Source organism: Pseudophryne corroboree, chromosome 6 (assembly GCF_028390025.1).
Source record: "Pseudophryne corroboree isolate aPseCor3 chromosome 6, aPseCor3.hap2, whole genome shotgun sequence".
NCBI lineage: Eukaryota > Metazoa > Chordata > Amphibia > Anura > Myobatrachidae > Pseudophryne > Pseudophryne corroboree.
The window spans coordinates 307,442,990-307,460,516 of record NC_086449.1 but is presented as its reverse complement, the minus strand read 5'-3'; the positions used below and the strand labels follow the sequence as shown (position 1 = coordinate 307,460,516).

The 17,527-nt window shown below is 43.9% G+C and overlaps 1 protein-coding gene across 1 annotated transcript in view; it reads left to right on the top strand.

The window, feature by feature from the left end:
- Positions 1 to 17,527, top strand: part of LOC134932118 (threonine--tRNA ligase 2, cytoplasmic-like) — a 145,201-nt gene that overhangs the window by 93,028 nt on the left and 34,646 nt on the right. Inside the window, exons 11-16 of the mRNA XM_063926220.1 lie at positions 2,541 to 2,707; positions 11,172 to 11,334; positions 12,661 to 12,798; positions 12,894 to 12,971; positions 13,090 to 13,190; positions 14,289 to 14,393. Coding sequence (XP_063782290.1) covers positions 2,541 to 2,707; positions 11,172 to 11,334; positions 12,661 to 12,798; positions 12,894 to 12,971; positions 13,090 to 13,190; positions 14,289 to 14,393 — 752 coding nt within the window. The remainder of the gene's footprint in view (positions 1 to 2,540; positions 2,708 to 11,171; positions 11,335 to 12,660; positions 12,799 to 12,893; positions 12,972 to 13,089; positions 13,191 to 14,288; positions 14,394 to 17,527) is intronic.

The window sequence follows — 17,527 nt, the reverse complement described above, 5'->3', positions numbered from 1 at the left end:
GCCAGAAAGGAGGTGACCGCACAACATTATCACCACATGTGGCAAAAATATGTTGCGTGGTGTGAGGCCAGGAAGGCCCCACGAAGAAATTTCAACTCGGTCGATTCCTGCATTTCCTGCAAACAGGAGTGTCTATGGGCCTCAAATTGGGGTCCATTAAGGTTCAAATTTCGGCCCTGTCGATTTTTCTTCCAGAAAGAATTGGCTTCAGTTCCTGAAGTCCAGAAGTTTGTCAAGGGAGTATTGCATATACAACCCCCTTTTGTGCCTCCAGTGGCACTGTGGGATCTCAACGTAGTTCTGGGATTCCTCAAAACACATTGGTTTAAAACCAGTCAAATCTGTGGATTTGAAGCATCTCACATGAAAAGTGAACATGCTCTTGGACCTGGCCTGGACCAGGCGAGTGTCAAATTGGTGGTTTTTTTCTCAAAAAAGCCCATATCTGTTTGTCCATTCGGACAGGGCAGAGCTGCGGACTCGTCCCCAGTTCTCTCCCTAAGGTGGTGTCAGTGTTTCACCTGAACCAGCTTATTGTGGTGTCTTGCGCCTACTAGGGACTTGGAGGACTCCAAGTTGCTAGATGTGGTCAGGGCCCTGAAAATATAGGTTCCAGGACGGCTGGAGTCAGGAAAACTGACTTGCTGTTATCCTGTATGCACCCAACAAACTGGGTGCTCTTGCTTTTAAGCAGACTTTTGCTAGTTGGATGTGTAATACAATTCAGCTTGCACATTCTGTGGCAGGCCTGCCACAGCCAAAATATGTAAATGCCCATTCCACAAGGAAGGTGGGCTCATCTTGGGCGGCTGCCCGAGGGGTCTCGGCTTTACAACTTTGCCGAGCGGCTATTTAGTCAGGGGCAAACACGTTTGTAAAATCCTACAAATTTGATACCCTGGCTAAGGAGGACCTGGAGTTCTCTCATTCGGTGCTGCAGAGTCATCCGCACTCTCCCGCCCGTTTGGGAGCTTTGGTATAATCCCCATGGTCCTTTCAGGAACCCCAGCATCCACTAGGACGATAGAGAAAATAAGAATTTACTTACCGATAATTCTATTTCTCGGAGTCCGTAGTGGATGCTGGGCGCCCATCCCAAGTGCGGATTATCTGCATTACTTGTACATAGTTACAAAAATCGGGTTATTATTTGTTGTGAGCCATCTTTTCAGAGGCTCCGCTGTTATCATACTGTTAACTGGGTTCAGATCACAGGTTGTACAGTGTGATTGGTGTGGCTGGTATGAGTCTTACCCGGGATTCATAAATCCTTCCTTATTGTGTACGCTCGTCCGGGCACAGTATCCTAACTGAGGCTTGGAGGAGGGTCATAGGGGGAGGAGCCAGTGCACACCACCTGATCCTAAAGCTTTACTTTTTGTGCCCTGTCTCCTGCGGAGCCGCTATTCCCCATGGTCCTTTCAGGAACCCCAGCATCCACTACGGACTCCGAGAAATAGAATTATCGGTAAGTAAATTCTTATTTTATTACAGGTCATGGCATAATTCAGAGGTGGGAGGTAGAAGAACCACTGCTCTTCCAAGACCCATTTTATAGTAAAAACACAGGCAGTACATTTCTTTAAAAGCTTACGTTAATCCTTACAGGGTAACTTGAGTGACACCTCTAAAGCAGGAAAGGATTATAGGATTTATGACACAACTGTTTTCAATGAAAATACCTGACATAAATTCTTCAGCGGTATTAATCATGAGAAATACTACAAAGCAAATTTTATACATTTCATATCTTATTTGAGCTACTGTAAGAAGTACTATGTATAGATACAGTACAGTCTTGAAAATAAGTTCCTAGTCTAGACTTCTGACTCAGGGGGGTATCCAATTAGCCACGATAAAACATGAGGTGCAAAGAAAGTCTGATATTTACAATTTTTCCTGATGTTTCACCAATATTTTTTTTTTTATATAGGCTATCCAATTTGAATTGCCAGTAAAAAAAAAAAAAAAAAATTCTCACGAAAACACACAAGTTCAGTGAAACCTGGGTGTTTTCGATGGCCAAAGGCAGATCAAAACAAAGTCCCTGATAACCAGCGCCTGCTGTGGCTTATTGGGCTAATTGGATAGCGGTTACTCTCGGTAAATGACCGTATGTAATTGACTACCCCCCTAACGGTGATATTTATCAAGCCTTGAAGAGAGATAAAGTAAATAAGTTGCAATAAGCCTCCAGTCAGCTACTAACTGTAATTTTAGACTGTGGTAGATAAACGCTTTTCATCTTTCTCATTTTGCTGTTAACCGCTCAGGCTACACGCAGTCGTGGCGGCTTAAATTTTGTGGTAGGGTAACTCATTTTGTTTCTTTATTATTATTACAGGTATAGAAAGGCCCACAGATCTTAAAGCAAGGGGAAGGTAGTGGCAACAAATACACCTCTTCCTTCCCCTGTTCCACCTCTCTAGGTGTATGCACAGTACTAAAAAGCACTTCTCAGTTGGACATCTGTCCAGCTGTACATAACACCTACTGTGTGTGAATGTTTCTTCGCTACAACTAATGTAACATTGTTTCAGGAATTCTACCAGATGAGGAATTTTACAGAGGTAGCAACTCCTAACATCTACAACAGCAAATTGTGGGAAGCGTCTGGTCACTGGCAGCATTATAGCGAGAATATGTTTTCCTTTGAGGTTGAGAAGGAAACCTTTGCACTGAAACCTATGAACTGTCCAGGACATTGGTAAGTAGGAGTTTACATTCCCATATGTGTATAAAGAGACCACTACAGAACGTATTATCAATCATAGCTGCTGCACACGGACGCAAGCAGTGGGCTCAGTGCAAACAGCTCGTGGCCGGATGAAATGGAATTTACTGATTGTTCTGCATTTGCACTGATAGTCAGTTTAGATATAAACTGTAAAACTATAATCTGATCTGCTGTTTTGCATTTTCAGAAGCAGTGATCATCATCATCATCATCTATTTGTAAGACACCACACACAGTGCCTCTGCAGCGCTAGATCATACAGGCGAGGTTGACAAATGAGGTGCAGACGTGAGACAAAGGGTAGAAGGCCCTGCTCCTGAGAGCTTACAGTATACTCAGGGGTTCTCAACCACTATCCTCAGGTACCACTAACAGGTCATGTTATGAGGATTTCTGTCTGTGCAAGCAGGCGGGATATTTACTGACCAAGCAAATACATGAACTCACCTGTGCACGATTAAAGACATCCACAAACATGGCCTGTTTGCTTGAGGTTTTGGCTCGAGTACCCCTGGTATAGAGGTCAATGCTGAGACAATAGAAGTTGCACAGGGAATAGTATCAGATGGGGTAAAGGTGGGTTTTTGGGAAAAGACTTAAGATTGATGATTGGGGAAATGTTTGGTCAAGCATGATAGGACATTACATAAGTGGGGAGTAGCGAGGAAGAAGTCTTGGAGGTGGGTGTGAGAGGTGGTTATCAGAGAGAAATAGAGACATAGGTTAGAGGCAGATTGTGAGTGAGAGTGTATCTAGTGGAGAAGCCAGAGAAATAGGAAGGGTAGGAGCTAACTTGAGGCTTGTAAGGTGAGGGTGTGTAGTCAAACTAAATTCTGGAGCAAATGGTAGGGACTTTTACTATGGTGCTGCTAATGTGTATCAGCGAGAGATTCTTGCCGCAGCATTTAGAAAGTGTTGTTGAGAGCAAGATGGGTAAGAAAAAGACCAGAGTTTGCAGTAGTCAAGGTGAGACATAATGACAGAATGATTAGGGGTTTGTTAACGTTCTGCTTGAAAAAAAGAGCCTAGAGGAGGAGCAGTGACACAAGAAGGGCGGAAGATGATGAGCTCCATTTTGTTGAGGTTTAGGTATTGTTGAGACATCTAAGTGGAAATTACAGAAGCAGTTGGACACATGGGATAAAAGAAGACTGGTCAGGGAAGGAGAGGTAGATGTTTGTGTCAGCTGCATAGCGAAGGCCAAAGATAACATATTAGCCTACAACAGAATATGTATAAAGACAGAAAAGTGGGACCTGAGAACAAAGCCTTTCCTGAACCCCAACAGATAGGGTGACTAGCGGGGGGGATTTTACAGTAGTGTAGACCCTGATGGAGTGTTCAAAAAGGTTCAAAGTGAAACAGTAGAAAACATATCAGCGAAGGCCAAGGGAGTAAATGGTGTCCAGAAGAAGAGGGTGATCTACTGTATTGAAAGTGGCAGAATTTTTTAAGGTAGATGAGCAAACAGAAGTGACCCTTTGACTTAGCTGTGAGTAGATTATTGGTCACTTTACAGAGGGCAGTCTTGATGGAGTGTAAAGGTTGGAAGTTCAATTGCTGATAGTAGAGAATAAGTGAGCAAAGAGAAAGTGGAAATGCCACCTGCTTTACATGTTGCCTCTGTATTTTTGGATTTCTGGCTGTAAAACTTTGTCCTAGATGATGGCATACAGAAGTGCCCTCATTCTGCTAGCTTTGTTATGCAATATGGTGTGAGACGCTTGGCATGACTGAGATACTCCATCATGAGGTAACGCTTCCCATACTTTCATAATTTTCTCTGACGTCCTAGTGGATGCTGGGACTCCGTCAGGACCATGGGGATTAGCGGCTCCGCAGGAGACAGGGCACAAAAATAAAAGCTTTAGGACTAGGTGGTGTGCACTGGCTCCTCCCCCTATGACCCTCCTCCAAGCCTCAGTTAGGTTTTTGTGCCCGTCCGAGCAGGGTGCAATCTAGGTGGCTCTCCTAAAGAGCTGCTTAGAAAAAGTTATTAGGTTTTTTATTTTCAGTGAGTCCTGCTGGCAACAGGCTCACTGCAACGAGGGACTTAGGGGAGAAGAAGTGAACTCACCTGCGTGCAGGATGGATTGGCTTCTTAGGCTACTGGACACCATTAGCTCCAGAGGGATCGAACACAGGCCCAGCCATGGAGTCCGGTCCCGGAGCCGCGCCGCCGACCCCCTTGCAGATGCCGAAAAGTGAAGAGGTCCAGAAACCGGCGGCAGAAGACTTTTCAGTCTTCATGAGGTAGCGCACAGCACTGCAGCTGTGCGCCATTGTTGTCAGCACACTTCACACCAGCGGTCACTGAGGGTGCAGGGCGCTGGGGGGGGCGCCCTGGGCAGCAATGATAATACCTTGTTCTGGCTAAAAATACATCACATATAGCCCCTGGGGCTATATGGATGTATTTAACCCCTGCCAGGTCTCACAAACACCGGGAGAAGAGCCCGCCGAAATAGGGGGCGGGGCCTATCTCCTCAGCACACAGCGCCATTTTCCTGCACAGCTCCGCTGCGAGGAAGGCTCCCAGGACTCTCCCCTGCACTGCACTACAGAAACAGGGTAAAAAAACAGAGAGGGGGGGCACTTTTTTGGCGATATTGATATATTAAGCTGCTATAAAGGAAACAACACTTCTGTAGGGTTGTTCCTATATATTTATAGCGCTTGGGTGTGTGCTGGCAAACTCTCCCTCTGTCTCCCCAAAGGGCTAGTGGGGTCCTGTCTTCGATAAGAGCATTCCCTGTGTGTCTGCTGTGTGTCGGTACGTGTGTGTCTACATGTATGAGGACGATGTTGGTGTGGAGGCGGAGCAATTGCCGGTAATGGTGATGTCACCCCCTAGGGAGTCGACACCGGAATGGATGGCTTTGTTTATGGGACTACGTGATAATGTCAGCACGTTACAAAAATCAGTTGACGACATGAGACGGCCAGCAAACCAGTTAGTACCTGTCCAGGCGTCTCAGACACCGTCAGGGGCTGTAAAACGCCCTTTACCTCAGTCGGTCGACACAGACCCAGACACGGACACCGAATCTAGTGTCGACGGTGAAGAAACAAACGTATTTTCCAGTAGGGCCACACGTTATATGATCACGGCAATGAAGGAGGCTTTGCATATCTCTGATACTGCAAGTACCACAAAAAGGGGTATTATGTGGGGTCTGAAAAAACTACCTGTAGTTTTTCCTGAATCAGAGGAATTGAATGAAGTGTGTGATGAAGCGTGGGTTAACCCCGATAGAAAACTGCTAATTTCAAAGAAGTTATTGGCATTATATCCTTTCCCGCCAGAGGTTAGGGCGCGCTGGGAAACACCCCCTAGGGTGGATAAGGCACTCACACGCTTATCAAAACAAGTGGCGTTACCGTCTCCTGAAACGGCCGCCCTCAAGGATCCAGCTGATAGGAGGCTGGAAACTACCCTGAAAAGTATATACACTCATACTGGTGTTATACTGCGACCAGCCATCGCCTCTGCATGGATGTGCAGTGCTGGGGTGGTTTGGTCGGATTCCCTGACTGAAAATATTGATACCCTGGATAGGGACAGTATTTTATTGACTATAGAGCAATTAAAGGATGCTTTTCTTTATATGCGAGATGCTCAGAGGGATATTTGCACTCTGGCATCGAGAGTAAGTGCGATGTCCATATCTGCCAGAAGAAGTTTATGGACGCGACAGTGGTCAGGTGATGCGGATTCCAAACGGCATATGGAAGTATTGCCGTATAAAGGGGAGGAATTATTTGGGGTCGGTCTATCGGATTTGGTGGCCACGGCAACAGCCGGGAAATCCACCTTTTTACCTCAGGTCCCCTCCCAACAGAAAAAGACACCGTCTTTTCAGCCGCAGTCCTTTAGTTCCTATAAGAACAAGCGGGCAAAAGGACAGTCATATCTGCCCCGAGGCAAAGGAAAGGGTAAGAGAGTGCACCAAGCAGCTCCCTCCCAGGAGCAGAAGCCCTCCCCGGCTTCTGCAAAGCCCTCAGCATGACGTTGGGGCTTTACAAGCGGACTCAGGGGCGGTGGGGGGTCGACTCAAGAATTTCAGCGCACAGTGGGCTCACTCACAGGTGGACCCCTGGATCCTGCAGGTAGTATCTCAGGGTTACAGGTTGGAATTCGAGAAGTCTCCCCCTCGCCGGTTCCTAAAGTCTGCTCTGCCAACGTCTCCCTCAGACAGGGCGACGGTATTGGAAGCCATTCACAAGCTGTATTCTCAGCAGGTGATAGTCAAGGTACCCCTCCTACAACAGGGAAAGGGGTATTATTCCACACTATTTGTGGTACCGAAGCCGGACGGCTCGGTAAGACCTATTCTAAATCTAAAATCTTTGAACCTGTACATACAAAAATTCAAGTTCAAGATGGAGTCACTCAGAGCAGTGATAGCGAATCTGGAAGAAGGGGACTTTATGGTGTCCCTGGACATCAAGGATGCTTACCTGCATGTCCCAATTTGCCCTTCACATCAAGGGTACCTCAGGTTCGTGGTGCAAAACTGTCATTATCAGTTTCAGACGCTGCCGTTTGGATTGTCCACGGCACCTCGGGTCTTTACCAAGGTAATGGCCGAAATGATGTTTCTTCTGCGAAGAAAAGGCGTATTAATTATCCCTTACTTGGACGATCTCCTGATAAGGGCAAGGTCCAGAGAACAGCTGGGGGACGTAGTAGCACTAACCCAAGTAGTGCTGCAACAGCACGGGTGGATTCTGAATTTTCCAAAATCTCAATTGACCCCGACGACACGTCTGCTGTTCCTGGGAATGATTCTGGACACGGTTCAGAAAAAGGTGTTTCTTCCGGAGGAGAAAGCCAGGGAGTTATCCGAACTTGTCAGGAACCTCCTAAAACCAGGAAAAGTGTCTGTGCATCAATGCACAAGAGTCCTGGGAAAAATGGTGGCTTCTTACGAAGCGATTCCATTCGGCAGATTCCACGCACGAACTTTTCAGTGGGATCTGCTGGACAAATGGTCCGGATCGCATCTGCAGATGCATCAGCGGATAACTTTGTCTCCACGGACAAGGGTGTCTCTTCTGTGGTGGTTGCAGAGTGCTCATCTGTTAGAGGGCCGCAGATTCGGCATACAGGACTGGGTCCTGGTGACCACGGATGCCAGTCTGAGAGGCTGGGGAGCGGTCACACAGGGAAGAAACTTCCAGGGAGTGTTGTCAAGCCTGGAGATGTCTCTTCACATAAATATACTGGAGCTAAGAGCGATTTACAATGCTCTAAGCCTGGCAAAACCCCTGCTTCAGGGTCAGCCGGTGTTGATCCAGTCGGACAACATCACGGCAGTCGCCCACGTAAACAGACAGGGCGGCACAAGAAGCAGGAGGGCAATGGCAGAAGCTGCAAGGATTCTTCGCTGGGCGGAAGATCATGTGATAGCACTGTCAGCAGTGTTCATTCCGGGAGTGGACAACTGGGAAGCGGACTTCCTCAGCAGACACGATCTACACCCGGGAGAGTGGGGACTTCATCCAGAAGTCTTCCACATGATTGTGAACCGTTGGGAAAAACCAAAGGTGGATATGATGGCGTCCCGCCTCAACAAAAAACTGGACAGGTATTGCGTTAGGTCAAGAGACCCTCAGGCAATAGCTGTGGACGCTCTGGTAACACCGTGGGTGTTCCAGTCAGTGTATGTGTTTCCTCCTCTGCCTCTCATACCAAAAGTACTGAGAATTATACGGCAAAGGGGAGTAAGAACGATACTCGTGGCTCCGGATTGGCCAAGAAGAACTTGGTACCCGGAACTTCAGGAGATGCTCACGGAAGATCCGTGGCCTCTACCTCTAAGACGGGACCTGCTTCAGCAGGGACCGTGTCTATTCCAAGACTTACCGCGGCTGCGTTTGACGGCATGGCGGTTGAACGCCGAATTCTAAGGGAAAAAGGCATTCCGGAAGAGGTCATCCCTACCCTGGTAAAAGCCAGGAAGGAGGTGACTGCACAACATTATCACCGCATTTGGAGAAAATATGTTGCGTGGTGTGAGGCCAGGAAGGCCCCGACGGAGGAATTTCAACTGGGTCGATTCCTACATTTCCTGCAAACAGGATTGTCTATGGGCCTCAAATTAGGGTCCATTAAGGTTCAAATTTCGGCCCTGTCGATTTTCTTCCAGAAAGAATTGGCTTCAGTTCCTGAAGTCCAGACTTTTGTAAAAGGAGTACTACATATACAGCCCCCGGTTGTGCCCCCAGTGGCTCCGTGGGATCTTAATGTAGTTTTGGATTTTCTCAAATCCCATTGGTTTGAGCCACTCAAATCGGTGGATTTGAAATATCTTACATGGAAAGTAACCATGCCACTGGCCCTGGCTTCAGCCAGGAGAGTGTCAGAATTGGCGGCTTTATCGTATAAAAGCCCATATCTGATTTTCCATTCGGACAGGGCAGAACTGCGGACGCGTCCTCAGTTTCTGCCTAAGGTGGTTTCAGCGTTTCACCTGAACCAGCCTATTGTGGTGCCTGCGGCTACTAGCGATTTGGAGGATTCCAAGTTGCTGGACGTTGTCAGGGCATTGAAAATATATATTTCAAGGACGGCTGGAGTCAGAAAATCTGACTCGCTGTTTATACTGTATGCACCCAACAAGCTGGGTGCTCCTGCTTCTAAGCAGACGATTGCTCGTTGGATTTGTAGCACAATTCAACTTGCACATTCTGTGGCAGGCCTGCCACAGCCTAAATCTATCAAGGCCCATTCCACAAGGAAGGTGGGCTCATCTTGGGCGGCTGCCCGAGGGGTCTCGGCATTACAACTCTGCCGAGCAGCTACGTGGTCGGGGGAGAACACGTTTGTAAAATTCTACAAATTTGATACCCTGGCTAAAGAGGACCTGGAGTTCTCTCATTCGGTGCTGCAGAGTCATCCGCACTCTCCCGCCCGTTTGGGAGCTTTGGTATAATCCCCATGGTCCTGACGGAGTCCCAGCATCCACTAGGACGTCAGAGAAAATAAGATTTTACTTACCGATAAATCTATTTCTCGTAGTCCGTAGTGGATGCTGGGCGCCCATCCCAAGTGCGGATTGTCTGCAATACTTGTACATAGTTATTGTTACAAAAAAAAAAAAAATCGGGTTGTTATTGTTGTGAGCCGTCTGTTCAGAGGCTCCTACGTTTGTCATACTGTTAACTGGGTTCAGATCACAAGTTGTACGGTGTGATTGGTGTGGCTGGTATGAGTCTTACCCGGGATTCAAAATCCTTCCTTATTGTGTACGCTCGTCCGGGCACAGTATCCTAACTGAGGCTTGGAGGAGGGTCATAGGGGGAGGAGCCAGTGCACACCACCTAGTCCTAAAGCTTTTATTTTTGTGCCCTGTCTCCTGCGGAGCCGCTAATCCCCATGGTCCTGACGGAGTCCCAGCATCCACTACGGACTACGAGAAATAGATTTATCGGTAAGTAAAATCTTATTTTTTCTGAATGTTATGTCTTATATACCTTGCAGCTGCATACAAAGTTGCGTATAGTGTGCTAGATTGTATCAATTATTTTGCAAAAAAAGTACCAATTGAAAATTTGCTGAAATGCCAGCATCAGTACTAGGGTATTCCTGCATTGTACTTTTGTCACATTAGTTATTCAGATAAGATGCATATTTTGTGATAAGACTAGTGGGGCGCTTGACGCTAAGTAACAAAGTCCGTGGTGCATCAGACAGTATAGTTTTGATCATCGGTGTATGTTGACACATCTGTACATAAACCTTACTACTAGGACACACCACCAAGTTGTATTGTGAGCACCAAAATGTGTCGTTATTTAGATTTGTGCTTATCTTATATTGGGGCCACTTCCACTTGGAACAGTGGAATGGGGAAAGAGAAGTGGAAATTGAGTACAGTAAGTGCAGCATGCCCACCCCCTGGAGACTTGACGTCATTGGCACAGACCAGACTTGCTTCTTGTAGACATTTCTCTTTTAACTATCTGAGGAATGGAGTAAAATGCATGATGATGATGATGGTGACATGGTGGTGATTTAAGTACATTTTATATGGAAATGTGGTCTTAGAGTAATAGTTTACAAACCATGAGCGCAACACTCAAAAACACTGCATTGAAAAATGATTATAATTTGGATTATTGTTCATAATCAGGGGTTCTGAGATGGAGGATGCTACAGTGGTTCCGTTTCCATCATGCCTTTTTTCTGTGGAGTAAACTTCTGCTGCCACTAATGTTTACATGAGGTTATCTGAATTAATTACCAGGTTGAGCTTATCTGAATTAATTACCAGATTACCAGCAAAGCAGTGTACATAATTAGTCATTTAAAGAGAAATTGGACTGTGATCAAAAAATAATAGAAGATTAAGATAATTATCTGCAAGTGGCAATACATTTTTTTTCTTATGAGTGCAGTGTATCATTGCGGTTTTACTGTCTCTTACAGTCTCATGTTTGGTCACCGTCCGCGCTCCTGGAGAGAATTACCCCTGAGGTTTGCAGACTTTGGTGTCCTACATCGTAATGAGTTATCTGGGGCTCTAAGTGGACTGACCAGAGTAAGGCGCTTTCAGCAAGATGACGCGCATATTTTTTGCACTATGGAGCAGGTAACTCTTACTAATTGTACACAAAGTTTCAATTTATACTTCTTTGGCAGAACGTGAAGACATTGGTTTAGGAGCAATAATGACAATGGGATATCGCCATACAAACTCTAATCAATTCCTAACAGAGATGAAAGAGACATCTTCATTAAGGCAATTTAAACATATGTTAGAATGCCACAAACTAGTCCAAGATTACGATGAACTTGAGATTTTTAATCAAGCTGCATTGTTATTTATTTAGGCTTTCATAAAAGCATATGAATGATTCACATTTGTGTATATCAGAAATTGTAGTTCATTTCCGTTTTAATAAAATCCGACATTGCTGATAAAATGTACAAGGTTTTTACATAAATCCTGTCTTCTGTGAGAATATCAGACCATCACGGACAGACTGCATCAGTGCCCATTTAGTAAACATGTACCCCAAGGGTCAGATCCAGTTAGCTGTGAATTAGGTTGTGCAACTTTTTACTGTGGCACATTGTGTTTAAAGGTTTTTAATGTAAAATGTCATTATATAGTGCAGTACCTTTTGATATACTCCTAATGAATAAGAAACTATTAAAGTTGTTTAAATAATGAAATATGTGAAATAAAGTCATTAATTTTCATATTCTGTTCTCTAAAAAGCAGACAAATGGGTTTAAATGGTGTGGGAGATATATTTTGATGTGTTGTAGGGATGGAACAGGGTTTTTTTTAAGTTACATGTAGCTTTTCCCATTTTTTTTTCAACTTGTATATAACAAAACACTATATAGACATTAAAATATATCCCAAAATACTATAAATACATTTATTGGCGGAAATACACTTCCTGGCTGTCATTTGTCATTCATAAATATGTTTTCCTGTGAAATCTCTTATGGCCATTAAAAGCCACTAGCTTGTGGTTCAGGGTGGTTCCCCACTTTTCCATGCAAGATCGCAAACTGCAGAATTAACGCCCAAGATGGGCACAAATTTACATTGCGTGACTTGTTCCGATATTATTGATACAGTTAGATTATAAATGCATAGTAGAACTCACGGCTAATTGACACCAGACCTGAGATTGCTGACACCAAGCATGGTAGTAAGTGGTGTGAGGATACTGTAGTTGGCTTACAGAGCAATAAAAGGGTTAGTAAGCAACACATATAAGCAATGTTCTTGTTTAGTGAAAAAGCAATTCTTTTATTTTCACTAAAAAGTAAATAGTAGGTATATATGAGTTAATATGAAATCTGTACTGAGAATAATGTCGCCATATAATTGTACAATGATGGTGAAACTGTAAGAAAGTATTATAATTTTTTTAACCTTCACCTATATGTTTCCCAGATAGAGGAGGAGATGAAGGGATGCTTAGAGTTCCTGCAGTCTGTATATACGGTATTTGGGTTTACTTTCCAACTCCATCTTTCAACAAGGCCTGAGAACTACCTCGGAGAAATTGAAATGTGGAATCAAGCTGAGAAGGTCTTTATTACCTTCTATCATTGTCACTATTACCGTCTTCTTTGTGGCATATTTGCAGTAGAGTAAAACGCTTACGTTATGCTTTGTGTTTCCAGCAACTGGAGAGCAGTTTGAATGATTTTGGACAGCCCTGGAAATTGAACCCTGGAGATGGCGCTTTCTATGGTCCCAAGGTGAGCATCACAACAACATTTTCCCCAGTTATTAGCATTGTTGTGCTTAGCACTTAGACTGAGAAAGTGCATACCAACCCATATAGACAACACATCTGCATTGGGTCTTCTATTGCAGATTGACATCAACATCAGAGACGCCATAGGCAGATACCATCAATGTGCGACAATACAGTTGGATTTCCAACTGCCGACCCGATTTAACCTGACTTATGTGAAGTATGGAGTCTTTCATTTCCTTTCCCTTCCCTTCCCTTTCCTACCCCGAAAAAACAACATAATATAAGATAACTGTACACACAATCAAGCTATGTGTCAACATGGACTTTAATGCAAATATGGAGACATATTTACAATGTTGGTATTTATACAATTAGTTTTATTCAGGTTTTTAGTTTTTTTTTTTAAAGATTCTGTCAAAGTGGACCTATCATCAACAGAACATGTAAGAATGCATCCTATCTGTGAACTAGGAACCACTACCTTTTAGGTCAGATCTCTTGACTATTAGGTAGTACTTCAAGGATATCACTGGTTCCTAGTAAACTGATAAGACTGCATGCTGGTTCAGCCCAGTGTCCTCACTGATGGTAGATTTATTAAGTGTTGATATTTTCCACTTTTGCAAACAAATGTATGAAAAGGCATTCTGTGGAAAAATCTGAGATATGCTGCTTTATCAGCTCATGTATGCAGAACAGAACCACTCACACACAACTGTATAGCATTGACACTATGCTGATGAGATACTGGGGCACAACAGATGGCCAGAGGGGTACGTCTGTGCAGCAACCTTTCGGTGACAGTTGTTTTGATACATTGGGGCAGATGTATTAAGCCTGGAGAAGTGATAAGTGGAAGGTGATAACGCATCAGCCAATCATTACGGGTTTGAAAAATGACAGTTAGGAGCCGAATGGCTGGTGCACTATCACCTAGCACATATCACTTCTTTATCACTTCTCCAGGCTTAATACATCTGCCCCATTGTGATATGAAGACATCCTACATTGCTGTGGTAAGCGATGTTACAGGCTGTGTCTTTGCTCTGACGTTATAGTCATGTTGCTAAATCTACCCCTAATATACTAGTCCTCCCTTCCAAATTAACTGAGAGACTATTTGTTTTGTGTTTTTTTTAAGAATAAAGACCTTTGAAATGTTTTGGGGTGTTTTTATTCCTTTTTGCAACCTCAGAGCATATCCCCTTGCTTTAGCAATTGTCATGTAAGATAAAAGATATTTCTTCATTTATATTTTGTGTTGCTGTATCTCTGTTACTGTGCTTAATTAATTCTTTATAATCGTCACCTGAAGCAAAGATGGAGATGATAAGAAAAGGCCGGTAATCATTCATCGTGCCATCTTGGGATCAGTGGAGAGGATGATAGCAATTCTTTGTGAAAACTATGGAGGAAAGTGGTATGACATTTTTCCAATTACAGCTTCTCTATTGCACAATAATGTTCTCTGACTGTAATTACATGCACTGTATATACCTGTCCTTACACAGGAGTATGTGGGCCACTTTGCACTAATTTGCTTTACAATTTTGTAATTTATTATGCTTTTTGCTCTGAAATCTTTTCTAGCTTTGCATTTGAGTTATTAAATATAATAGATAAAATGCTGAATTGAAGGACAATTTATTGCAGTGCCAGATTACAAACAGGGTACCAAGGGGCATTGGCCCAGGACCCCCCACACATAGCTACATCACCAGCATGGGGTGCACTGTGGCATATGTCAAATGGGGTTTCCTTGTGGCATAATGTGATTTGTGGCACTACAGTGTGTTTAACACATCTATGGTGCAGGGAGTAGTTACACGTGAAACTTTTTAATAATATTGCCAATAAGCCACATGGTTTCTTAGTAACTTGTGGCTATAGTTCTGTGTGCAAGTACCGCAGTTATGATAATGAAAACATTGTTGATTTCTGTTGTAGTAAAGTTAGGGTATGCAGTAAGTATACCGATAATCGGGATGCCGGCTGTCACAATACCGCTGCTGGGATCTCGACATGACCACCATACCGCCGCCGGTATACCGGCGAGGTAGGTGATTCCACCTCTGTGGGAGAACAGAACCTGTACCGAGCCTGCAAGGGGCTTTGTTGCGCTCTCCCTCCTGCCGGCATTCCGCCGCTTAGGATGCCGATGTCGGGATCCTTACGTTCGGCATCCCAGGTGGCGGGATCTCATATCGATCCCAAAGTTAGAGCAAAAATTAGCAAGATTATTACCTAGAACACTGGATGTTAACATCCATACTAGCCTTGCAGGTAATTGAATTGAACCCTTAGTGTTAAACTGCATTCAACAAGTGCTTTCTGGTTAAAATAACTGGTTTATGATTACCATTTATTTCATATAGACAGTGACATATTTATGAAATCTATTCCACAATCATATCAGATATTAAGACCTTCTTTTATTTTTATTTTCTAAATTGTACTAGAATTTGACAGAATTTGTGCAATTGCTGGTAAAACAAATAAGTTTGGATCGGAGTAAACCAGCTAGCATCTAAGATCAGACCCCTCTGTAGCAGCAGAATGTCTCTTATCCATTCACCAGTAAAGACAATTTAACAAAAAGGGAGGTAATCTGCGCACTGGGGTGGTTTTACTGTATGGGATGTGCTGCTAGTCAAAAGGGTGTCCTTGCCCTTTGGTTCAATATGGATATCTGGTTTTCACCTGACTGCGCTCATCCCCTACAGTTTGAGTACTCGTGAAATGATGCAAATGGATACTTATATAAAGGTGTGTTTTACTTTCACATGTATCAAATATGACACTCAATATAATGAAACAGTGCAGATAATATTGTGGAACATGAAAAAGGTGGTAATCACAATGTGTGCTTCATGGGGAGCACCTTTTTAACTCAGTCCTTTAATCACTCAAATTGGTGATTAGATCCTTTAGGTTCTTGGCGTGTGTGTTCTGACACAAAGGCCAATGGGCTGGAAAAAATATATATATGTATTGATTAAATCTGGCTGTGTTGCTTTAAAAGTCAAATATAGATTTTCCAGTGGAAATGTCTCTAGTCCTAACCGGACTGTGTGGGCTTTAAAAATCTGTCTTTAGTAATTAGATTCATATAGTTGCAGAGGACGGCGTCCCGTACCTCTGCGTGTGGAAGTCAGGTATTCGTGCACTATCGTTGCGGCCGTACTTGTAAGATGTACAGGTGCGGGGGGCAGCGGGAACCTCCTGGCGGCTCCGGACAGACTTGTCCCTCAGCTCGCGCACCCGCTCTCCAGTTCGTCCTGTTAGGGATCTCCCCGTGTGCCTGCGCCGCTCGCTGGGTTGGTCGTGTTCGCGTGGGGGGGAGCTCAGCCGCAGGATCTAAACAGAGCCTGTGGCAGTGTTGCACCTCCCCACAACGGAGTATTCACCTGTGTGGTCCTCCTGCTGCCCGTCCGTCTGTACTGCTTACCGATGTCTGCGCCATAGGTCCGAGGGTCTCACAGCACTCTCCTGTCCTCCAATGGTTTGATGTCTCTTAATCGTCTCCTCCAACGCGTTTCAACCGGATCGGTCTTCCTCTGGGAGTCTTTGCAGTGTTCTGATAGTGGTGGGTGTTAAAATGGCTTGCGGGCAGGACCAGCATCAGTTCCTCCTTTGTTCCACTGATTTGATTGGTGGTTGAGGTTGTCAGTATTGCAGGGGGCAGATTACATGTTCCTGCAATCTGTCCCATTTGTGAGTTTCAGAAACAGGGAAAGTATGAAAACATGGCAATGCAAATGAAATTCCTTTTTTTTTTTTTTTGATTGGTGGTTGAGGTTGTCAGTATTGCAGGGGGCAGATCACATGTTCCTGCAATCTGTCCCATTTGTGAGTTTCAGAAACAGGGAAAAGGGAAAGTATGAAAACATGGCAATGCAAATGAAATGCCTTTTTTTTTTGTTTTTTTTTGTTGAAAAGGTCCATAGTGGTGTTTCTTAATTATATTTTGTTAGGCATTTGTATTCTCAGACAAATAATACGATTCTGGTTGTGTGTCTGGGTTTCTGAATTTCAGTCATCGGTACCAAGGTGCATTAACCAATGAACATAATATACTTTGGTCATGTAAAATTAAATGAGAATTGCGGTTATTGTATACCAGTGATGGTGTGAATCTTATTGTTAGAGCAAATGGTATAGGGCCTGTTGGTAAGCTTACTATTGTGGAAGATGTTACGTTACGTCGGGATATTTCTTATGTGTTTTATGTGGCAATGGTATGTGGCTTGTTAGCATGCTATTTGATCACGGAGCTTTTCAAAAATTCAAGATGTTTCTTGTGTGTCAACAATTATGATAAAGTGGATTCTTTGGTATTGTTATGAAATATCTGGGATATATATAACTTTCCTACTTTGGAGTGGTTTATAATCCTATGTTCCCTGTGGGCTTTTTCTGGGTATTGGATATCTGTATACTAAATGATTGGTTCTACTTGCAGATGATAGACCTTATTTCATTATCAATGTTTAACCCTTTTGGTGCTAGTGTGCCAAAGGAAATTATTAAACGTAACTCTTCTTTATTTATTTT